Here is a 25,775-nt window from a genome sequence, read left to right as displayed (position 1 = left end):
GGCAACCAAGGGGAACAATAACTGCTCAGTTGTGAAAATATACATGGTGGGATCAAACGTGGGCCTAAAGTAGAGCTTTTGAGGGGACATTGTGTGTTCCCAGTTACTACTATGCTCAGTCACCTGTAGGCTGTCCGGTATTTTTATGGATCACAGCTAGTAACCCTACAGGTGTAGGAAACTCCGGTGCAACACTAGGACCTACTATTAAGAACATAGTGAGCACTGATAACAATTTAGAATGTACTTTCTTAAAGGATTACTTTCTGTTATAATTTTTAAGCTAAACAACTAACATATTAAAGTTAATAAACATTAATTAAAACCTACTGACCTATATTTTCTCCAAAACGAAGTTTCATAACGTTCTAAAAGTTATATCTTTTATTCGCCGATGATGTCACGTTATCCTGCCCACTATTTTCAGCACTGAGTGTTCAAAATACTTAAACCAATAACTTTGTGTTTAAAGCGCCATTTTGAAACCTAGGTATTGTAAACGGATTGGTACAGAGCAAAGGATACCCACGGAGTGGGTTTGGAAAACAATTAAATTTGCAGACAAGATTTCTGATATACGGTAGAGATATGTTAATGAAATGCTATTGATAAAAAGCGTATTTGGGGTAGTTAGTTAGTAACAGGCATAGAAAATATTTACTTACAGTGGCCCTTTAAATAAAAACTGTTCGACACTTCAAGGAGAAGGGCTGCTTCCGTGGCAGCAATACTACATGTCCTCCAGGATCGCAAATTAAGAGGTGGCTGTAAGTAAGCACCAGTCGGACACTGGCTAAGGTCCAACACACTGCACCTAGTCCTCCACACACCCATAGTAGGATTAAGCTAGGGGCACAGTGCTACAAACCTGAAGCGATAGAACTGTTTCTTGCTCCCTGGGCAGTGGCGCGAAAGCGCCATCTTGGTTTCTCACTCCTAGTCACACACGGCAACGTACAATCTATACAAGCACAGACATTCAAATTTTTCATACAGACCCTGGTTTAATGATGACAGTGATCTTTCAACGTGGACATTTACTGATTTAAGCTAGCACAATATCAATAACCTATATCTTGGATGCTTTTTGTGCCTCTTCTGTCAGTCTCATAAACTTGTGCTGCGCTGTTCCCACGTGGGACATTCTTCATAATAACAAGACTGTCTAGCTGAAATCACGCACCAACTATCTATTAACAGAGCTGGGTGACATTATTAGTGCAAAGCAATCATACTATGCAAGCTCCACATCTATCATCAAGTTAAGAAAATAAATCTCACAAACTTTAACTAAAACCCAATTCTACAACCAGCCTGGTGTATTTTCTTTTATTTGGTCCCTGTCAGCTGTAAGGCACCTTTTGGCTCTAATTTTGTTCAACTAACCACAACAGCTTACACGTATCTGGATATAGCGCTACTCCATTTCTAAACCAATCTAAAAGTGCTGATTAAGTTTCCCCTGCTGCTTGTAGCCCATGGGGCGTTACAGACAAAATACTTTAGATGGGCCTCACAGTGTTCTACAATAAATCACCCTAGGTGCTTACACTCAAAGAGACTCTTTTGTGACCCAGCTGGACGCTGTTACTTTAGTCACTATACATTCTAAATCTAATCATAGCTTTGCCAGCTAAGGGAACTGAAGGAACACAAACAGTATCCATAACAGGGCTGTTAGAGGAGCTTAGTGAGGTGGATCTGAAGTAAAGAGACATAATTGTACAGAACTGCTGCCGGCAATAAGAATTGCAGTAAATATAAAGACAGAGAGGTGAAGCATTACCATTATAAAATCTGTTAGCACATGATACCGAACACCACTGAATACAATTGTGCATTGCTGGCCTCTATCCCCTTCATTTCCTGCTGAACGCTGTGTCAGTAGGTCATACCCCATTACCCCTGCCCGTCTTCGTCCAGTGGGGACAACTGCCCTGGGGTATAGAGGCTGGTGAAATTACTTAACTACCAATCTGCGGGATGGTGGAATGCATTGTGACCCATCTACATAGAAAAAGGCCACTGGGAGATGTAATGAGTTAAAGATGTAAAGATGTGTTTTTGAAGTGGTCCAACAATCTCACACTGCTCAAGATAAATTACCACAAATATATATGAAACAGTGCTCCTCTCACCTTACACTATTCTTCCCTTATAGCATTACATAAGTACACTGCCTGAGCACATAGGATGAAGAAAGTGAGGCAGCATTATTAATATATGGAATAACGCCCCTACTTATGTAGAGGGGGAGGGCTTTGGAGAGCAGTCCCAGAATCAAAACCTTTAGTACATCAAATTGAGTCAAAGGACCTTGGCTCTTGATATCTTCTGACTCTGTAAGATTATCTAGACTGTCTGCCTGACCCAGGTAGGGACGAGACCGAGAGAGATATTCAGTATGTCAACCAGGAAAGGGAACAAGACAGATAAAGGGATGAAGAGCACATCTATGGAGACATTTTTCAAAACGCCCAGAGTCCATAAAGTTAAAGATCTTCTTTTAAATGAAGTGGAGGAGGATCCTGAATCTGAAAATGAGGGAGAACCTGAAGACATGACTCCTGTGACCAGGGCAGATCTAAATGCCCTGGTATCCAAACAGGATATTGCGACCAATTTCGATAAACTCTGGGAAAAGATGGATAACTTTCAAGAGACGATCACCAACAGTCTTACTGATATCAAAACTGAAATCTCTGAACTGGGCACTCGGGTGGACTCATTGGAAACAGCAACTGATGAAATGAGTGAAGAAGTAGCTGAAGCATCCCAAACATTAACAAGCCAACAACAAATGATAATGGAGCTGGAAGAGAAAATTGAGGACATCGAAAATAGGAGCAGAAGATCCAATATCCGCCTCAAAGGGGTCCCTGAGACAATTGGAACAGAAGACCTGCACGACTATCTCCAGCAACTATTTAGGGCAATACTGGGAGCATCAGTTGACTCTGAAGTTCAAATAGAAAGAGCCCATAGGGCCCTTAGGGCTAAGCCCAAACCAGATCAACCCCCGAGAGATGTTATACTTAAGCTCCTGAGATACCCTGATAGAGAAAAAATATTGTCAGCTGCAAGACACAACCCCACGTTTAAATTCCAAGGCAATGTTATTCAGTTTTTTCAAGATCTATGCATCAAGACCCTACAAAGAAGATACACCCTCCGACCACTCACCCTCCTCCTCAGGAAACACCACATTCCATACAGATGGGGTTTCCCCTTTGCTTTACATGTAGTGAGAAATGGCAGAACTGCCACGATCAAGACCACAGCGGAAATACCTGATATTTGCAAATTTTTGGAGCTGGACCCACCAGAAATTACAGAAGGGGAAGCAACAACAAGCTCTCTGGAACTCTCTCACTCTCAGGCAAAACCTCAGAGACCGAGATGGAAAAAAGTTACTAAAAAGAAAACTAAGACTTGAAAATTAGATATAGTGAGGACAGCACCCACTTGAAAGATTTTTACTTTCCTGCTGTAAATTTATAAGGCATAGGCAACGATCATTAACCCCATGACAAAGAGAGGGGTTGAGAGGACACTAGGCCTAAGAGACTGTTGTATGTTCATTAACGCTTATAAGATGTTTCATATTGTGGTTTTTGTTGTGACCATGTACAAAATACACACTGTGGTGGTGTTGGCAGAAGATGACCAGCACAATGTTATATTATAATATGTTTTTGGTTATATTAATGTTTATGTTTTTGTTCTTTGGAGTCACGGGATGCCCCACATGTACGCAGAGCTCATCAATTATAGGTGAATCGCTAAGAGGTTGGGAGAGGTCTCATCAGAGGGAGAACAAGGTACCCCTAGAATACTCAACTACTGGTAAGAAAAGAGTAGTGTACAATTATATGCTTAAGAATGTCATTAGCTAGAATAACACTGCTCTCGCATAATGCGAGAGGTCTTAACACCGACATAAAAAGAAGGACTGCACTGACTACTTATAGACGACTGAAAGCTACTGTAATTTTCCTCCAGGAAACACATTTCCTACACTCCACCATTCCCAAATACTGGGCTAGAGACTTTCCACAACAATTCCACTCTACGATAGATTCTAAAAAAAGGGGAGTCTCTATTCTTATTCATTCCTCTATACCTTTCACACACAAAGAAACTATAGCAGACAGAGATGGCAGATACCTCCTGGTGTCAGGTCAAGTGGGGGGAACAGACATAGTCTTCTGCAATGTGTACGCCCCAAATGAACAACAAGACAAATATTTTCAAAATATATCTCATCTACTAACTGACTGGTCTAGGACACGTATAGTCTTAGCAGGAGACTTTAACATAGATATACAATCACTGATGAAACACACAGCTAACCTGCAATCTAAAAAGAAGAATAGACAGAAAGGGGTAGCTAAGAACATAGGGGGGATGCTCGAGCAGCATACGCTGCAGGACACTTGGCAAGTACTTAATGGGGATGCTAGAGACACCACATTCTACTCATCGGCACACAACAGTTACTCGAAGATAGATTATGTGTATACGAGTCAGATACTGCAACCGATATTACAACATATAGAAATTCTTCCGTGTGTATGGTCAGACCATTCAATTACTAAACTATGTCTAGGGGACCTACTGGACCCAAAGAGAACAAAATCATGGACTTATGATCCGTCTTGTATTAAAAATCCGCTCGTAAAAGATAAAATTCTTAAGGATCTAGAGGAATATTGGCAGATTAATGTAGATACCACGAGTAACCCTATCATACCATGGGTGGCACATAAAGCAGTGATTAGAGGTATATTAATTAAAGAAAAGACAGCAGCCAGGAGACAGCACACCCTACTCCTGAAACAATTATACTCGGAGATTACTTCATTAGAGAGGGCACATAGAATAACTAAATCCCAAGCCACATTGACGCAATTGCAGAACACTAAAAATAAGCTACAAACCATACTAAATGAACAATCCGTCAAAGCGGCACACAGACTGAAAACAAACTACTTTATCTTCTCAAATAAACCTGATAGATATCTAGCGAAAAAAATCAGAGACAATTATCAGGCCTTATCAATACCGAACATACAAAACTCGAAGGGACGCATGACATCCCACCCACAGGAAATTGTTGACACATTTGCTCACTTTTATAGCGACTTGTATGATGGGACTAAAGTGCAACACTGCCCTTTGACGGAAAAAGTATTTGATTCTTTTTTACATAAAGCAGACCTGAAACCAATTTCTGAGGAAGATAGGGAGGCCCTGAACGCTAAAATTACACCTGAGGAGGTACGAGCTGCCATTAAAGATCTTAAACCTAGCAAAGCCCCAGGTCCAGATGGATTCCCAGGGGAATATTATAAAGCTTTTAGAGATATACTACTGCCTCACTTGGTGGTATTTGCCAACCACATTATGGAAGGGGGAGAAATACCTATAGAACTGCTTCAGGCTAGGATAGTGGTGATCCCAAAACAGGGAAAGGACCCCCATTTTTGCGCTAATTATAGACCGATTTCCCTTATCAACCAGGACCTTAAGATAGTTACTAAAATACTAGCTAATAGACTGAAACACATCCTGCCCTCAATCATACACCCTGATCAAGTTGGATTTATCAAGGACAGGGAGGCCCCCGACAATATACGTAGAATGGTGTCGGTTATTGACTTTCTTCGGGACAGGGGGATGCCTTCTCTGATCCTATCTTTGGATGCGGAGAAGGCATTCGACCGAGTCGACTGGAAATATATGTTGAGAGTGCTGTCACTAATGGGTTTTGAGGGACGGTTTATGAAAGCTATGGAGGGACTATACTCGACACCCACGGCTCAGGTCAGAGCAATCGGACACCAGTCTGAGACTATACATATACTTAATGGTACACGACAGGGATGCCCTTTATCACCCTTAATCTTTGCGCTATGCATAGAACCCTTAGCTGCATATATACGCAATTGTCCTGATATCTGGGGACTGGAAGTAGGGAAGATACATCATAAAATTACCTTATTCGCAGACGATGTGTTGCTCACCATTACGAAACCACTCATCTCGTTGCCACACGTATATCACGCCATACAATTATTCTCCCAGATATCGGGGTATAAAATTAACGCAGACAAGTGCGAAGCACTCCCCCTATCGTTACCCAAACATACCATGAAGGCAATTGAATCAAATTTTGACTTCAAATGGGTATTAGACGGGCTCAAATACCTGGGGATAAAGCTGACTACTCACTCTTCTAAATTGTATGCCACAAATTATTTTCCCCTTTACAAAGCAATTAGGTCAGACATAGGAAGGTGGAGGAAAATGGGATTCTCCTGGTATGGAAGGCTGTCTGCTGTCAAGATGACGATCCTACCCAGAATCCTCTATCTGTTCAGGGTCCTCCCAATTAAAGTTATCAGTTCAGACTTAGAGAATCTCCAAAAAGACATACACAGATTTCTGAGGGATAATAAACACCCGAGGATCCCACACCAAATCCTGACAAGACATAGACAACTGGGGGGGGTGGGAGCTCCTAATTTGCATGATTATTATACAGCAGCTAGACTAGCGCAAAACTCAATACTCGGGAGAAGACAAAAAGATGTTCTCTGGCCTGCCTTGGAGGCTGCTATGGGGGCAATGGAGGGACCCGAGGATATCCTCTGGGGTAACATAAAGAATAAGGACCCAGAGATCTATCATAATAAATCCACAAAATTGGCCAAACAACAATGGACCAAGATACAGCGGATAGGGAAACTGATGCCCAGACAAACCCTGATAATACCACTAAAATACTTGATAAATGAAGAGTTTATATACCATATCAAAAAATGGGAAAATAAAGGCTTATACAGGGTGGCAGATATATATTCACAAGGTAAATTACTGACCTTCACACAGCTTAGACAGAAGCTAGAACCTATTCAGATACACTGGTTCCTCTACTTGCAGATCACATCAGCTATACAAACATATATCGGTAGGGCCACAATACACAGTCAAAGAACGACTCTCGAAAATTTATGTTTAGCAATCAACAGACCCAAGAAAGCAATATCTAGCATACGATTGACGACTGGAATGATATATTTCATTACGCTAGTAAGGGCCTCATTAGTGCAGACCTCAGAGAGAATGTACTGAAGACAACCTTTAGATGGTACTTAACACCAATGAAAACATCTCATATGACATTAGGAAACTCTAGATACTGTTATAGGGGATGTAAAGTTAGGGGATCATATCTTCACATGTGGTGGGATTGCCCTAGAGTCCAAAACATTTGGAAGAAATTGTCTTTAATGCTCAGCACCCTGTTAAGCGAAAGGATCTCTCTTACACCAGCTCAGGCGCTGTTGCATGAGACACTTCCGAGACTAAACCCACATATAAACACTTTCATTCGAATCCTATGTACCACCACAAGAATAGCTATAGCTAAATATTGGAAAAACGAGGCGCCAACATGGGCAGAGGTCCTCAACAGAATACAGATGGTTTATTCGATGTACGAGACAGCAGCATTTATTCAAGACACAGGGCCTACATTCCAGAAGATCTGGTTTTACTGGATAATCAGGGAAGGTGAGGGGACAGGGTAGAGGAGAAAGGCGAGAATTTCTTGGAGGCAGACTGGTGCTGATTTGACATAGGAGACTACCCAACAAAAGGAAAATTGATGAGAGAGCTACTAATAGCCATATAAATAGGTACTAGGTTGGGGGGCACCCGTGACTCCATTAGTTTGATTTGTTGTAATACAGGAGTTATTGAATTGTGTTTATTTGTTCTATTTAGATAAATGATATTACTGAAATTATAAGAATATTACCCCCAAGATTATATACTTCCAATATGAACTGCAATAGCCAAGGACATATAAAAGAAGTAATTGAGGGAAAAATATGAAAATGAGAGAAACCTCCATATGCTTTGAGATAGACTGCAGCAAAGGTAGTAGATTAGATTGACTGTTGATATTTTATGAATAAATGATTAAGGCCAAAGTTAGAAAGTTTCAATGGCAAACCTGCTCAAGGAATGGTCCCTAGGCGAGTACTACGAGATCCTTAGAATACCACTATGAGTAAGGTACTAGCTACTCTGCTGCTGAAAGCTCCTTATATTCTTTTTTATGAATCTTATGCTGTTTCTTTTGTCTTTCTCATTGTATGTCACATGTAATGTATCAGATGTATATGGAGGAGGTTTGTGGTTTAATAAAGAATATTTTATCTAAATAAAAACTGTTCTAATATTTAGTTTGCTTTTTAAACCTTTTCAAAAACGTATAATTGGATGCATGTCATGTGACCTGTTGATGCATTTGTCTGTACAGCTCAGGGATAATCCGTATCTTGGCCCGTTTCTGAGTGTGCAAGCATGTTTGGTGATATATCACTGATGCACAGATTCAGAGTTACTATACATGTCAGCCTGTGAGATTGTTAGTCTAGTAGCACATTTATAACTGGCCCTGCTGTAACCTAGGTTACAACATTGCAGTTCCCATTACTTTATAGACAGTAAAGGCTAATCATTGCTTTGGATATATCATATTAGTGTTTAATGTCCCTGTAAATTAAAGGGACAGTCAAGTCCAAAAAAACTTTCATGATTTAAATAGGGCATGCAATTTTAAACAACTTCCCAATTTACTTTTATCACCAAATTTGCTTTGTTTTCTTGGTATTCTTAGTTGAAAACTAAAACTAGGAGGTTCATATGCTAATTTCTTAGACCTTGAAGACTGCCTCTAATATGAATACATTTTGACCACTAGAGGGCATTAGTTCACATGTTTCATATAGTTAACATTGAGCTAATGCACGTAAAGTGACCTAGGACTGAGCACTGATTGGCTAAACTGCATGTCTGTCAAAAGAACTGAAATAAGGGGGCAGATACAAGATAATTACAGAGGTAAAAAGTATATTAATATAACTGTGTTGGTTGTGCAAAACTGGGGAATGGGTAATAAAGGGATTATCTTTCTTTTTAAACAACAAAAATTCTGGTGTTGACTGTCCCTTTAAACAGAAGATATTCTATGATATTTATTCCAAAAGTTGATTAAAGTCTATTGTTAACTCTATAATTGTAAAATACTAGGAACCTGATAATCGGAAAGTCGCTGACATGTAGAGAAATCTTGCAAAATCTTTTTTTAGCTTTATTATTTTGCAATGCAAGTGTCTCTTCTCCACACCCAGAACCCTGCATAGCTTGATAAACCGCTCACAAGCTAAAATTTGCCTTTATAAAATTGTTTCAAGATGAGACTTAGATAATCTCACTGGAGCAGAGAGGGTTACATCTAAGCTATACATATTTAGGTCTTTTGAGCCTTTCTGTAAGTTTTTTTATTTTTTTAGACCATGTACCATTTTAGTGACCTCATTTGAATAGATTCCAATTTATTTATATCCTTCTGGAGAGATTTCCTCCAGAACAGCACACAATACTCAAGATGAGGTCTAACTAGTGATCTGTGACACATGAACATTACTATTCCTGCTGCAAATACCTCTACCTATACAGCCAAACATTCTACTGGCCTTACTAGATTTCTCATTATATGTCCATCATAAGTCCCTTATATCTTTTGTAACAGTCAGTAAAGAGACATATAGGGGCCAATTTATTATTGTCTGGCGGACATGATACGCTGCAGTTTAAAGTAATTTTCTAATTTACTCCTCTTCATTTTTATTTGTTCTCTTGCTATCTTTATTTGAATGTAAGCTTAGGAGCCAGCTCATTTTTGGTTCAGGACTTTGGTGTCTAAATGTAGCACCCAATCAGCAAGCGCTACCAATCAGAAAGTGCTACCCAGGTGCTGAAACAAAAATGGTCCGGCTCCTATGCTTACATTCTTGCTTTTTTAAATAAAGATAGCAAGAGAACGAAGAAATGATAATAGGAGAAAATTAGAAAGTTGCTTAAAATTGCATGCTCCATCTGAATCATGATAGTTTAATTTTGACTAGGCTATTCCTTTAATGTCCCTTTAAATACTATACAGAGTTGTTTATATCTTTAAAATGAACAGCAACCATAACTCACACAGTAATACAGAATCTAAACTCTCTTAGCACCCCCGTGTGCCCATACTTACTTATAACTATCCTTTAATTTCAATCAGTATAGATGAGCTGAACAAACACACCATCTGCTCATGATTCCAATGTTTCTGTATTTGGTTACCTATATCTCATTACCTTGGTTTGCTTAACCCTTTGCCATTACATTTTGTATCTACAGTCTTGCTACAGATAATCTACCATTTGTTTAGAGCTCTGGACAGTTTTTAATCCCCCTTTCATGTTTCACTCACCTTCTGTTTAAAGGGTCATTCTAGTGGGAAACAAATGCATGCTTTAATTAATTAGAGCATGTCATTTTAGCACTAGCGACCCTGCAATGCTATGTTAAGGAGCTGCAGAGCGCTGCTGGTGCAGTACAGAACCTGCTGCTGAACCAATTAGCAGCGGTAGTCACACAGCTGAGTCATGCAACTACCTCTGCTGATTGGTTCAGCATCAGTTTCTGCTTTGGACCAGCAGTTTTCTGTGGTTCCTGTACTTTTAAGGGACATAAAAATGCAAAAAGAAAATGCTAAAAAATGTTAGCATATTTTATTATTTCTTTATTGTTTTAACTACTGCAAAAGGAATTAAAAACATAGTTTAAAGTTGTCTCCAAAGCAGCAATGCACAACTGGGAGCTAGCTGACCACATCTAGTGAGCCAATGACAAGAGGTATGTATCTACCAGTCACCAGCGAGCTCCCAGTAGTGCATTGCTGCTATTGAGGATATGTACATATGTTTGTTTGTTTGTTTTTTTTTAAAAAAAGGATATCAAGAGAACAAAGTAAATTTGATAATAGAAGGGAATTTAAATTGTTTTAAAATGACATTCTCTATCTGAATCTTGAAAGTTTAATAATGACTTTACCGTCCCTTTGCAGGAGTTAAACACATTACGGGGTTGCTAGTGCTAAAACGACTCTTACAAAATAGAGCATATAATTTTTCAACTGTAATGGCACTTTAAAGGGACATGAAACCCACATTTTTTTTCTTTCATGATTTAGAAAGAACATGCAATTTTAAACAACTTTCTAATTTACTTATATTATCTAATTTGCTTCATTCTCTTGATATCATTTGCTGAAAAAGCATATCTAGCTGCTGATTGGTGGCTGCACATAGATGCCTTATGTGATAGCTAAAGAATAAAACAAATTAGATGATAGAAGTAAATTGGAATATTGTTTAAAATTAACATTTTTAATATTAGCTCATTCAAATTTCAGCTGGATGCTCATTAAAATCAGGCAGGTGGTGCACCCGCTATCAAATCTAGCTACATGCTATGTTTCATGAAGATTGGTGAATCAGTTTCGCTGTATGTTTGGATAATCTTTTTTTAATGTTAAGCAGTAATGTACATTTTTAAATTCCAAAATCTTTTTTTTCTCTCTTTTTTTTTTTTTATATTTCTTTTTAAATTCCAAAATTAATCTATTTTTCACCCAGCAATCCCAGTCATTGAAGGTGGCCACAACAAGCACTTGAAAACGAGGGTCTAACATTAAAAAGTCCTGCAAACTTAAAGGGATAGGTCAAATGTGCATTTTAATGTTACATGTAAGCATTTTCTTCCTAATGGGAAAGAGTCCACAGCCGCATTCATTACTTGGGGAAATAAAAACCTGGCCACCAGGAGGAGGCAAAGACACCACAGCGAATGGCTTAAATACTCCTCCCACTTCCCCATCCCCCAGTTATTCTTTACCTTTCGTCCCAGGACGTTGACAGAGAAGTATTAGAAGTTTTTACTTTAAATTATTGTACTTTATTTTTTACATATGTCTCTTATGGAGGGTGCTACCCTTCAACATGGGACTGGAGTTTTAAGTAGTCCTGTCAGTCTCTCCTGGAGGGCCTGGGTGAAAGTTAGAGTCCGGAGATGCGGTGGGAGCTTCCCCTGCGACACCATCCCAACTCGTATTAACAGCTCCTTTCGCACTTGGCATTGATGAATTTCATTTCGCTACCTGCTATTTTCTGGCCCGGGTCAGTCTGTTTCTGGTGACTGGGTCGGTGGTTTTTCCGCTGTGTTGCTTCGCTTCCCCTTGCGAGAGGTACGACCTTTCCGCTGTGTGCAGTTATGGATTTGGAGCTGCCGTGGGTGGTTCCGCTGGTGACTTCTAGGTTCTCTTAGACTGGTTTTTGTTCCCAGGTTTTTTTTTTTGCGGGACTCAGTCAGGGTGCTTCGATGGCCGGTGCCGTCGGATGGCTAGCCTAGGGCTTGCCATGCGGGGGTGGCTAGTTCCTCCTACCTGTGACTCTGGGAGCCTTTTGCTCCCATGGGATCCTGGGCGTGTGAGCTCTGTCTCTTCTGGGTCTCGTGGCTGCGGTCCGAGGTTTTTTCATTGGAATTGTTCTGCATTGTTTTGGTGGTGTTTTTCCTGTGTCCTTCTGAAGTTCCTCGGTTCGAGGTCCTTTTCTCCTAGTTGAGATTGTCTGCCAGGTTTTGTTGATCTGGTAAGGACTCGGCGCCTTCCAGTCTCAGTCTGGGGAGGGACATTCAGGATTTGGGCAGTGTTGATGTGGCTATTTTATTCTTGTCCCTGTTTTCCCCTTGGGGGTTAGGGGTTGGGTCCGGATGGGGTTCATTGTGTCTCTCCTTTGGGGAGTCTGGACTTTTTTCCGGTTGGTCACCCATGTTATGAGAAGGTTGGGCTCCGGACCTTTTTTTTCTAAAGGGTTCTTTTGCTCTGTTTCCCTTCTCTTCTAGGACATGGATTTACCCATGTTGTGACCTTTTTTCTGGTCTGTCTCTGTATTCTGCAGACTTTCCTCACGGCAGGTGGTTTTTGGCATGTTGTTTTGCCTTGCTACCTGTGTTGGGGGGCTTCGAGAGGTTGTCTCTTGGAGGTTTTGTGCCTTTTGTTTGGGCTCGGGATGGTAGGCCTGTCTTGGTTATTATTTTGTGTCTTGGACACATGCTCCCTGTTTTGCGTCTTCCTCTGGCGGACTTGTGTTTTTTCTATGGGAGTGGTTGGACACGTTGCTCCTCGTTTGTTGAGGATAGTGCTGCCTTGTGGACAGCCATCTCTAGTGGTCCGGCAGATATCTTGGCGACCTAGCAACCAGAGGGTTGGGAGTTTGTCTCAAGCTGCAGCTGATTTTCCCTTCACTGCATTACAAATTGCAATAAAGTGATACTTGTCCTTGGGGTTCTTGTCCTCCTTTTTCTGGGAGGATTCCCCGGGTTCTGGTCGTGATTTTCCCAAAGCGTGGATTGTTACTACCTCCCTCCTTTTTTTTTTTTTTTGCGGTGGGGGGTGAGATTCCGTTCCCTGAACATCTTTGTATCCTGCGCGTGTGCGATTTTAGTGGGCTTCCTGCTCCTCCCCTCGCCTTTTAGGCCGCTTGGGGTCCCGGAGGAGGTGTTCTCTGCACCCTCTGTGGGGATTGGATCTTTGGGATTCCTCTGTCGTTGGGAAGATTGATTCAGGGATGCTGTTTCAGCTGCTCTGCAGTTTGTGGTGGTCTAGTGCCTGTCTGGCGCGCTAGGTCAAGAGTTTTCTTTCCTGGTGGGTGCTGCATCTCCTCTTCTCGCACCACTGGCTAGGTCCTCTCTCTTGAATATTTTCTGGCTGCAGAATATTTTTCTTTTGTTTCCAGGGCACCCTCAGTCTCTTGTGGTCTGGGGCGTTAGACTTGGTCTTCAGCTGGTTAGCTGGGGTAGGGGATTTTCCCCTTTTCGGCCTCGTCTTCTGTGGTTGCCGCTTGCCGCAGCTGTTTAGTTGTCTCTGCGTCTACTGGGTTTTGAGTTTGTTTCTCTTCCGGTCCTTCACTTCTTTTTCCTGTGATGCTACTTTTCTTTGGACATGTGTCTAAGCTTTTTTGAGCCTATTGAGCGGATCTTGGTGGTCTCCTGTGAGACCTGTTTTTGTTTTTTTCTGTCCTGACTCGTTATTTCCTCTGGGAATGTTAGTCGGGGCCCCCTAGTTGGTCTAAGGGGGTGTGGCTGGGTTTTGCCCCTGAGAGATGGTGTCTTCGAGGTCGGTGATCTCGGTTGCGTCTGCTCGTGGTATCTAGCCAGGCCTTTGGACTGCAGGTAGCTTTGTGTCTATGGGGCCGTTTTTCTTTTTTTCATTGATTTTGTTCCCTGTTTTCGGAAGAAACTGGACTTTTTTTCTACCGGGAAATGTTTTAGGTTGGTGCCTTCGTTGGACCGCCTCTTACTCTCCCGTCTTGGCATTCAGTGTCCTCTTTGGCTCCCGTCTTGGGTTTTCCCACAAGTAATGAATGCGGCTGTGGACTCTCTCCCATTAAAAAAACATATATTATGCTTACCTGATCATAATTTCATTTTCTTCCGTGGGAAAGAGTCCACAGACCCCCCCCCCCCTCGCCCGTTTTTGAGGTGTTGTTGTTTTTTATCTTCTGGTACCCTTTCACCTTGATATTTCTTCCACTGTTCCTTGTTTCTCTGCAAAATGACTGGGGGATAGGGGAAGTGGGAGGAGTATTTAAGCCTTTGGCTGGTGTGTCTTTGCCTCTTCCTGGTGGCCAGGTTCTTATTTAACACAAGTAATGAATGCGGCTGTGGACTCTTTCCCACGGAAGTTAATGAAATTATCAGGTAAGCATAATTTTGTTTTTTGCATTATATTTCTGTTAGCAAAAATCCTTCTAATAAATGTTATTACTGTTTTTCAGCTGCATACGCACATATGCTGTGCGTGCCCATACACCAGTATTAAGCAGCTCATCAGAGAGTCAGCAATGGCTTCTTCACAGAAAAGATGCAAATCATCACCTGCTTTTTAAACTTGAATACTGTTGTACAGGCCCTCACAGCATATATGCGTATGCCACTGAGAACCAGTTCTATCTAATTTACTAGAAGCATTGCTACTAAAATTGCACATTTCATTTCTGACTTTTCTATCCCTTTTAAAGTAAAAACAACTGAACAGGATCATTAGACTGTTAAATACTGGAAATCATTTAGTTAGATTCTGTATTAATATTGTATAATGCTGAATAGATATGAAACAGCATATGTTCACATTAAAGATATAACAAAGATGTAATGCAAAAATTACAATGGCTAAATTACAGAGATGTACACAAATTGGATATCAGATGTGAAATGCTGAAAACTAGGTTAGTACTGACATCTACTGTGCAAAATTCAGATAGCACGATATAATAAAAAGACAACGCAAAAGCACTTAGTTTGGAATTTTGCCAGAAAAAGATTTATTACTCATTTTAAATTCAAAGTTAGTTCACTTTTCCTTCCTACTTCATCATGTGACAGCCATCAGCCAATCGCATAATGCATATATGTATGTTCTGTTAATTTTTTTATGTTGCTGTGAAAGAGGGTCCTTTTTGGTACCCATTAGTTTTTGGTGTTTTTTAGGCCCATAGTGTGTAGAAGCAACATCTTGTTTAATCTCTTTAAAACTAAATTATTTATAGTTTTAAAATGCTTGAGATCAGTTATTAACCCTCTCTGTGCTGGTATTAGAGGCCTATATTTAACCTGTCAGATGCCAGCACATGGATTTGTAGAAAATACTGGTAGCATGTGAGTATGAAACGTTTATAAAATATAACTTATCTATTCCAGCTTATGTTTGAGTGGTCTATATACTGACTAACGATCTGTCTTGGATGCCAAGGGGCATCCTGACTACCAAAGTATTAATTTCTTCCTCTCTGCACACCTCTGTGTTGGAGAGTATCCGTAATTATGTAACCTTAATGAGTGAAAATGCTCCAACTCGTGTTGCTTTTCAAATAAAATAAATCTGTCTTTAGCAAACAGACTCCATACAATTACATGAGTTTTCTAGAGTTTAATATGAATGGAGAGTCATGAATTATATATTATATAATGTAAGCCTTGCTATAGAATGACTTTTTATTTAATGGTCTATTGAAGTATCCTTGCTTTATACATCAAAACTCTTATTCCAGGTGCAAAACAGTGAAGTATGACTATAACAAGATGCCCAGAACTTCTGTTGTCATTGCATTTTACAATGAAGCGTGGTCAACGCTACTTAGAACTGTTCACAGTGTCCTTGAAACATCTCCGGACATCCTTCTGGAAGAAATCATTCTTGTTGATGATTACAGTGACAAAGGTAAGAAACTGACTTCAAGTATTTTTCATTTCAGATACATTGTAATTTGCTATGACAGGCATATCTAATAAGGGATCCATATTTCTGTCTATATCTTCTGACTTTCTGTTTTTCTTGATTATTGATCTCTCTAGCTTTCTCTCTACCTATCTGTATATCTCCAAAAATAAATGTCTGTCTGATTCTCTTGCTCATTATCTTTCTCTATGTCTGTCTGTTATCTATCTTTTATCTCTATGCCTGTCTGTCTATCGTTCTCTATCTCTCTTTTATCTGTCAATCTCTTTCTAAAAATGTAATCCTGCAACTGGCTGCTAAGTCGTGTTGATTTCGTTACGACAACAAATTATTTTTATAAAACTTCTATTCTTTAAGATGCTATTTCTCTTGTAAGGTGTATCCAGTCCATGGATTCATCCATTACTTGTGGGATATTCTCCTTCCCAACAGGAAGCTGCAAGAGGATCACCCACAGCAGAGCTGTCTATATAGCTCCTCCCCTAACTGCCACCTCCCAGTCATTCTCTTGCAGCTCTCGACAAGGGAAGCAGCTAGAGAGATGTGGTGCATTAATGTAGTTTATCTTCAATCAAAAGTTTGTTATTTTCAAATGGTACCGAGGTTGTACTATTTTAGCCTCAGGCAGAAAGTTGAAGAAGAGAGAAGAAGATACGCAAGTGTGGCGCTTACCAGTCCTTCAGGGAGCGTGTCTGGCAACTTGAGTAGCGTTGCTTCAGCGTGTGACGTAGGATCCGTTGTTTGCAGCAGCTGATATTATCAAATCCGGAAGTAGGGAGCCCAGCCGACACGCCTCTGTCCAGGGCGTAATAATATGCACAAAAGTCCCCACGAATTTCGGCTACAGGGCTAGCAACCTACTGCATCTAAACATCAAGGCAGGGTCAGTAGAATGTATAAAAATAGCTTTATTGTGTGCACATTAAAAGAAAAAAAGAGCCGTAGCTCTACACACTGACAGTAAGGGGTATCAGTACAGCACCAGCAGACATGTTTCGTGTGTCTCACACACACTTGTTCACTGCTGAATGTGAGCTTTCACTGATACTCCTATTTAAAGGAACATTACAAACAATTAAAAACAATCAAGATTAACCCCTTATTGTACTTTTTCTCTAAATTCTACTATATACAGAGACAGGAGAAGCTAAATACTTAAAAAATAGCTTAGATAGACTTAATATACTAGAGCTGAAAAAAGGTATTATGTCTAAAACATTTAAGAAAAGATGTTATAAGAAGAAGAGTCTGCCTGTGGTCTTTGATGATCTTAGCAGGTTGTAACTAAGATCCATTGCTGTTCTCACACATAGCTGAAGAGATGGGTAACTTCAGCTGGGGGAATAGCGTGCAGGGTCTCCTGCTCTGAGGTATGTGCAGTTTTAAATTTTTCTAGAGAAATGATAAGCTAGAAAATGCTGACAATACCGGATTTATTTAAGGTAAGCCTGATTACAGTGATTTAATAATGACTGGTATCATGCTTGCTGTAAAGGGTAATATTTTTATTATTTACTCACATTACTGAATAGATATAACGTTTGCTTGAGGTGTATAAACGTTTATTTCATATTGGTGATAAAACTTTATTCTGGGGCCCAGTTTTTCCCCATGGCTGACTAGATTTTGCCTAGGGATAGTTTTTTAAGGCCCTCTCACTGTGAGTACAGTTTGGGAGGGGCCTATTTTCCATTAGTTTTTGCAGCTTGAGACATCCAGCTTCCCTGAAGGAGTCCCCTGAACATATAGGACGTCTCTAAGGTGTTTTTGTGCCTTCCAAAGTCGTTGTATGGGCAGGTAGGGCCACAGTAGAGCTGTGGCAGTTTGTTGTGACCGTTTAAAAACGTTTATCGTTTTTTTTATCTGGTTTTGAAACTAAGGGGTTAATCATCCATTTGCAAGTGGGTGCAATGTGCTTTCAGCCTATTATACACACTGTAAAAATTTCGTAAGATTTACTGCTTTTTTCACTGTTTTAGCAGTTTCTGTGATTGTTTTTTTTCTCTTAAAGGCACAGTACCGTTTTTATTTTTTGCTTGTTCAGTTATTAAAGTGTTTTCCAAGCTTGCTGGTCTCATTACTAGTCTGTTTAAACATGTCTGACATAGAGGAAACTCATTGTTCATTATGTTTAGAAGCCATTGTGGAACCCCCTCTTAGAATGTGTACCAAATGCACTGATTTTACTATAGATTACAAAGACCATATTCTGGGTTTAAAAAATCTATCACCAGAAGAAATTGACAAGGAGGAAGTTATGCCGTCTACCTCTCCCCATGTGTCAGATCCTATAAATCCCGCTCAGGGGACGCCAAGTACATCTAGCGCGCCCATTGCGTATACCTTGCAAGACATGGCGGGAGTTATGAATCATACCCTTACAGAGGTATTATCTAAACTGCCAGGATTGCAAGGAAAGCGAGACAGCTCTGGGAATAGAATAAATACAGAGCTCTGACGCTTTAGTAACTATCTCTGATACACCCTCACAATATAATGAAGCTGAAGCAGGGGAGCTTCAATCTGTGGGTGATTTTTCTGATTCAGGGAAGATACTTAAATCTGATTCTGATATGTCTACATTTAAATTTAAGCTTGAACACCTCCGCGTATTGCTCAGGGAGGTTTTAGCAACTCTGGACGACTGTGACACTATTGTAGTCCCAGAGAAATTATGTAGATTGGATAAATACTATGCAGTACCTACTTACACTGATGTTTTTCCAATCCCTAAAAGGTTTTCTGAAATTATTACTAAGGAATGGGATAGACCAGGTGTACCATTCTCTCCCCCTCCTGTTTTTAAAAAGATGTTTCCTATAGACGCCGCTACACGGGACTTATGGCAGACGGTCCCTAAGGTGGAGGGAGCAGTTTCTACTCTAGCTAAGCGTACCACTATCCCTGTCGAGGACAGTTGTGCTTTTCTAGATCCAATGGATAAAAAATTAGAGGGTTACCTTAAGAATTTTTATTCAACAAGGTTTTATTCTCCAGCCTCTTGCATGCATTGCCCCAGTCACTGCTGCCGCTGCTTTCTGGTTTGAGTCCCTAGAGGAGGCTCTACAGGTTGAAACCCCGTTGGAAGATATTATTGACAAGCTTAGGGCCCTTAAGCTAGCCAATTCATTTGTTTCTGACGCCGTTGTTCATTTAACCAAGCTAACGGCTAAAAATTCAGGTTTTGCTATTCAGGCGCGTAGGGCGCTATGGCTTAAATCCTGGTCAGCTGACGTGACTTCAAAGTCTAAACTTCTCAACATTCCCTTCAAAGGACAGATCCTATTCGGGCCTGGACTGAAGGAGAGCATTTCTGACATCACTGGAGGAAAAGGTCACGCCCTTCCTCAAGACAGGTCCAACAAATTAAGGACCAAACAGTCTAGTTTTCGGCCCTTTCGAAACTTCAAGAGTGGCGCAGCTTCAACTTCCTCTAACACAAAACAAGGGGAACTTTTGCCCAGTCTAAGCCGGTCTGGAGACCTAACCAGGCTTGGAACAAGGGGAAACAGGCCAAGAAGCCTGCTGCTGCCTCTAAGACAGCATGAAGGAGCAGCCCCCGATTCAGAAACGGATCTAGTAGGGGGCAGACTCTCTCTCTTCGCCCAGGCTTGGGCGAGAGATGTCCAGGATCCCTGGGCATTGGAAATTGTGTCCAAGGGTTATCTTCTGGAATTCAAAACCTCTCCCCCAAAAGGAAGATTTCATCTCTCACTTTTATCTGCAAACCAGACAAACACAAACATTGTGTTCAAGACCTCCTAGTTATGGGAGTGATCCACCCAGTTCCGCAGGAGGAACAGGGACAGGGCTTTTATTCAAATCTGTTTGTTGTTCCCAAGAAAGAGGGAACATTCAGACCAATCTTAGATCTCAAGAACTTAAACAAATTTCTCAGAGTCCCATCCTTCAAGATGGAGACTATTCGAACCATCCTTCCTATGATCCAGGAGGGTCAATACAGGCACTACCAGTTTGTGGCTCTTCCCTTCGGGTTGGCCACGGCACCAAGAATCTTTACAAAGGTTCTAGGGTCCCTTCTAGCGGTCCTAAGGCCGCGGGCTATAGCAGTAGCCTCTTACTCAGACGACATTCTGATACAGGCATCGACTTTTCAAGTTGCCAGGTCTCACACGGACATTGTTCTGGCATTTCTGAGGTCGCATGGGTGGAAAGTGAACGAAGAAAAAAGTTCTCTATCCCCTCTCACAAGAGTTTCCTTCCTAGGAACTCTGATAGATTCTGTAGAAATGAAGATTTACCTGACAGAGGCCAGGTTGTCAAAACTTCTAAATTCCTGCCGTGTTCTTTATTCTACTTCTCGCCCTTCAGTGGCTCAGTGTATGGAAGTAATCGGCTTAATGGTAGCGGCAATGGACATAGTGCCGTTTGCCCGCCTACATCTCAGACCGCTGCAACTCTGCATGCTCAGTCAGTGGAATGGGGATTACACAGATTTGTCCCCTCTACTAAATCTGGATCAAGAGACCAGGGATTCTCTTCTCTGGTGGTTATCTCGGGTCCATCTGTCCAAGGGTATGACCTTCCGCAGGCCAGATTGGACAATAGTAACGACAGATGCCAGCCTTCTGGGCTGGGGTGCAGTCTGGAACTCCCTGAAGGCTCAGGGCTTGTGGACTCAGGAGGAGACACTCCTTCCGATAAACATTCTGTAACTAAGAGCGATATTCAATGCTCTTCAGGCTTGGCCTCAGCTAGCTGCGGTCAGGTTCATCAGATTTCAGTCGGACAACATCACGACTGTAGCTTACATCAACCATCAAGGGGGAACAAGGAGTTCCCTAGAAATGTTGGAGGTTTCAAAAATAATTCTATGGGCAAAGGTTCACTCTTGCCATCTATCAGCTATCCATATCCCAGGAGTAGAGAACTGGGAGGCGGATTTTCTAAGTCAACAGACTTTTCATCCGGGGGAGTGGGAACTCCATCCGGAGGTGTTTGCACAGTTGATTCAACTTTGGGGCAAACCAGAACTGGATCTCATGGCGTCTCGTCAGAACGCCAAGCTTCCTTGTTACGGGTTCAGGTCCAGGGATCCCAAGGCAGCGCTGATAGATGCTCTAGCAGCGCCTTGGTCTTTCAACCTGGCTTATGTGTTTCCACCGTTTCCTCTGCTCTCTCGTCTGATTGCCAAGATCAAGCAGGAGAGAGCTTTGGTGATTTTGATAGCTCCTGCGTGGCCACGCAGGACTTGGTACGCAGATCTGGTGGACATGTCATTCTTTTCACCTTGGACTCTGCCGCTGAGGCAGGACCTTCTACTTCAAGGTCCCTTCAAACATCCAAATCTAATTTCTCTGCGTCTGACTGCTTGGAGATTGAACGCTTGATTTTGTCAAAACTGGGTTTTTCCGAGTCGGTCATTGATACCTTAATTCAGGCTCGAAAGCCTGTCACCAGGAAAATCTATCATAAGATATGGTGTAAATATCTTCATTGGTGTGAATCCAAGGGTTACTAATGGAGTAAAGTCAGGATTCCCAGGATATTGTCTTTTCTCCAAGAAGGATTGGAGAAGGGATTGTCAGCTAGTTCCTTAAAGGGACAGATTCTTTTGCACAAGCGTCTGGCGGATGTTCCAGACGTTCAGGCGTTTTGTCAGGCTTTAGTTAGAATCAAGCCTGTGTTTAAACCTGTTGCTCCGCCATGGAGCTTAAATTTAGTTCTTAAAGTTCTTCAAGGGGTTCCGTTTGAACCTCTGCATTCCATAGATATCAAGCTTTTATCTTGGAAAGTTCTATTCTTGGTAGCTATCTCTTCGGCTCGAAGTTTCAGAGTTATCTGCCTTGCAGTGTGATTCCCCTTATCTGATCTTCCATGCAGATAAGGTAGTTTTGCGTACCAAACCTGAGTTTCTTCCTAAGGTGGTATCCAATAAGAATATCAATCAAGAGATTGTTGTTCTGTCACTGTGTCCTAATCCTTCTTAAAAGAAGGAACGTCTATTACGCAATCTTGACGTGGTTCGTGCTTTAAAGTTTTATTTACAAACTACTAAAGATTTTCGTCAAACATCTGCATTGTTTGTTGTCTACTCTGGACAGAGGACAGGCCAAAAGGCTTCAGCAACTTCTCTTTCTTTTTGGTTAAGAAGTATAATCCGCTTATCTTATGAGACTGCTGGCCAGCAGCCTCCTGTAAGAATTACAGCTCATTCCACTAGAGCGGTGGCTTCCACATGGGCCTTTAAAAATGAGGCTTCTGTTGAACAGATTTGTAAGGCGGCGACTTGGTCTTCGCTTCATACTTTTTCTAAATTCTACAAATTTGATACTTTTGCTTCTTCGGATGCTATTTTTGGGAGAAAGGTCTTACAGGCAGTGGTGCCTTCCGTTTAAGCGCCTGCCTTGTCCCTCCCTTCATCCGTGTCCTATAGCTTTGGTATTGGTATCCCACAAGTAATGGATGAATCCGTGGACTGGATACACCTTACAAGAGAAAACAAAATTTATGCTTACCTGATAAATTTATTTCTCTTGTGGTGTATCCAGTCCACGACCCGCCCTGTCATTTTAAGGCAGGTGTTTTTTAATTTTTAAACTACAGTCACCACTGCACCCTATAGTTTCTCCTTTCTCTTGCTTGTCTTCGGTCGAATGACTGGGAGGTGGCAGTTAGGGGAGGAGCTATATAGACAGCTCTGCTGTGGGTGATCCTCTTGAAGCTTCCTGTTGGGAAGGAGAATACCCCACAAGTAATGGATGAATCCGTGGACTGGATACACCACAAGAGAAATAAATTTATCAGGTAAGCATAAATTATTTTTTTTCGTTTAAATCATTTTTTATTGTGATATTTGTCAGTTACAAACAATAGTGGATGTCCAATGACAAACAAGAAAAAAGTGAAAACAATGTACTTATTGCATACAGTGAACTTAAGTTATAAACTGAAATTAATAGGACTGGCTAGATTAGAATACAATATAGGACTTAAAGGGACAGTCTACACCAGAATTTTTATTGTTTTAAAAGATAGATAATCCCTTTATTACCCATTTCCCAGTTTTGCATAACCAACACAGTTATAATAATACACTTTTAACCTCTGTGATTATCTTGTATCTAAGCCTCTGCAAACTGCCCCTTTTTTCAGTTCTTTTGACAGACTTGCAGTCTAGCCAATCAGTTCCTGCTCCCAGATTACTTCACGAGCACAGTGTTATCTATATGAAATATGTGAACTAACACCCTCTTGTGGCGAAAAACTGTTAAAATGCAATCTGAAAGAGGTGGGCTTCAAGGTCTAAGAAATTAGCATATGAACCTCCTAGGTTAAGCTTTCAACTAAGAATACCAAGAGAACAAAGCAAAATTGGTGATAAAAGTAAATTGGAAAATTGTTTAAAATTACATGCTCTATCTGAATCATGAAAGTTTATTTTTGCCTAGACTGTCCCTTTAAGCGTATCCTGAGCATGTATACGTTGATGGTAGCTAGCTTTCTAAACACGTGCAAGAATAGTATATATGAGCACAGAGTTATAATGTTGCATAACAAGATTAATTGCATAAAAAACATTGTTCAAGCGCAATTACAGCTTTATAAGATTGCTCACAGAGAGAGACTCAAATGCATCTTAATCATGCTTACTGCTCTGGTTGTAATCTCTCTACATAAAACTTCAATAACAACATATATGGACATAGTATGATATCTCTTTATTTATATATATATATATATATATATATATATATATATATATATATATATATATATATATATATATATATATATATATGTATGTAGTAACTACTGGACTTGCCACTTTTGGACCAACTGAAGCACAAAAATCATATCTAATGGTAGTTACATAGGGACGACTCTTGGGCCACATGGTATACTTTATAAATTGAGCTAATTAATATATACACTCCCTTTTGGACTATTTCATAATAAAGGTTAATTAGTTTAATAGTAAATAGAGAGGAGGCGGTAAATTGTCGTTTATAATCTGGAGTTAGATTTTAAATTATAAGGGTGAGAATACACTGATAAGGAAAAGGCCTATAAAGCATCTGAGTGCATTGGGACAACAGATCGACTAAGTTAGATAGTAGGCGGTCGTAATTTCAGGCTTTTGTCTGAGTAGGCACTTAAGTGGGTCTATTATTTTCAAGATGCAAGATTACCCTATCACAGGTAGACTTATTATTAACTAGCAGGGGAAACTTGTATAGCTGCCTCCCTAAGAGTTACACCATTATTGCTTAGTTACTACTGTAGGATGGGTAAATCTCTTATTATGGGAAGAATGTATATTCACAATGAGCAAGTCTAGTATAGGGGAATGTAAGTAAGCCACCATTACTTGCCTGTAAAGAAACACGAGCATATGTGAAAGCTATGAATCCTACCTGGGGAAATAATAAAAGCACTTGTTCAAATATGGTACTGAAAAGAAGAGCAGTCAGATCCATATCACAACCCTATCAGGAGAGCTAAACTGAGTACTGTTTATGCACATATAAAAGATGTCTAAGGCCAACAGATAACAAATCACTGCAGTGAACTACTCTTATAATCTATACAGTCATCTTGCACCAGATTATATGTTCTCTGGTATCCAGCGAGTCATATCTTTCTATCAATGTGTGCCATTAATTAATAGTGAGTGTCAAAGATTTAATATAACTGTTAGACCATATGCTTAGAGCAGGATTTTGTGTCGTCTGTAATAGTGTATTCCCATGTGCTACTAAAATGCCAGGAGATCTGGTTAACCCTTATCTATTGCATTCTATTGTTGAGCATGTCGGCTATCTCAGGTGAGAGTTATAGATGTATTAAGATGTAGTAGGAAGCTCAGCTTGTTTGGGTACTAAATATATTCCCCCATACATTACTAAGGGAAGGTGCACATTATGGGGAAACCTGGTGATACATGGATTGAGTAGTATGGGTATTAAGTTCTCTATTGACATTGAGTACAAAAAATAAGCATTACATATAACAGAGTCCATTACATCAAACCATCAGGTTATCATTAGGTACTGTAAAATAATAGCGGTTTTGTCAGGTGTCTATGGAATAGGGTTTAGAATGGGCCCGTCTCCAAGCTACTGGGAGTGTGCAACTAGTTTGCTGAAGGTACCTGGGCTGATTTATCCAATCCCTTTAGGTTTGCGGTGATAGGGGAGGAAATATTTACTCCATTTAATCTCACTCCCGCAGTGCTGACAAGCCAGAAGGTAATGCCCTGATGATAATGAAAAGTCACACAGGGACACCAACATATCGCTCGCAGACCGAGCATCGGCAGTTCTTAATGAAAGCTCCTCAAGGTACCTCACACCAAAACTTAACCGGGATCCCCTCTCGACTGGCCGCATCTCAAGGGGCTCTGGCGTTGAATCGACACTGCCAGATGATAAGATATAGTTTGCAGGTGCGTGAGGCAAAGTGTCTGGTGGTGCCGAGCTTGAGGGAGTCTTTTCTGTGTCCCTCAATGTCTCCTCTAGGTGATCATCTTCAGTGAGGCTAGACGCTCTGTTATGGGATTGGATCTGGGGTGCATCCCTATGAAGCTAGAAACGCCCTCCAGACCGCGATCAAATCC

At 40.8% G+C, this 25,775-nt stretch overlaps 1 protein-coding gene across 1 annotated transcript in view; it reads left to right on the top strand.

Moving 5' to 3' along the window:
* Positions 1 to 25,775, top strand: part of LOC128644303 (polypeptide N-acetylgalactosaminyltransferase 12-like) — a 95,283-nt gene that overhangs the window by 34,271 nt on the left and 35,237 nt on the right. The window contains exon 2 of the mRNA XM_053696969.1: positions 16,008 to 16,177. Within this exon, the coding sequence (XP_053552944.1) occupies positions 16,008 to 16,177 (170 nt within the window). The remainder of the gene's footprint in view (positions 1 to 16,007; positions 16,178 to 25,775) is intronic.

The sequence above is a fragment of the Bombina bombina genome, unplaced genomic scaffold, assembly GCF_027579735.1.
Source record: "Bombina bombina isolate aBomBom1 unplaced genomic scaffold, aBomBom1.pri scaffold_631, whole genome shotgun sequence".
NCBI classification, from domain to species: Eukaryota; Metazoa; Chordata; class Amphibia; order Anura; family Bombinatoridae; genus Bombina; species Bombina bombina.
Note: the sequence above shows the minus strand (reverse complement) of the source record. Positions and strands in the feature narration are given on the sequence as shown.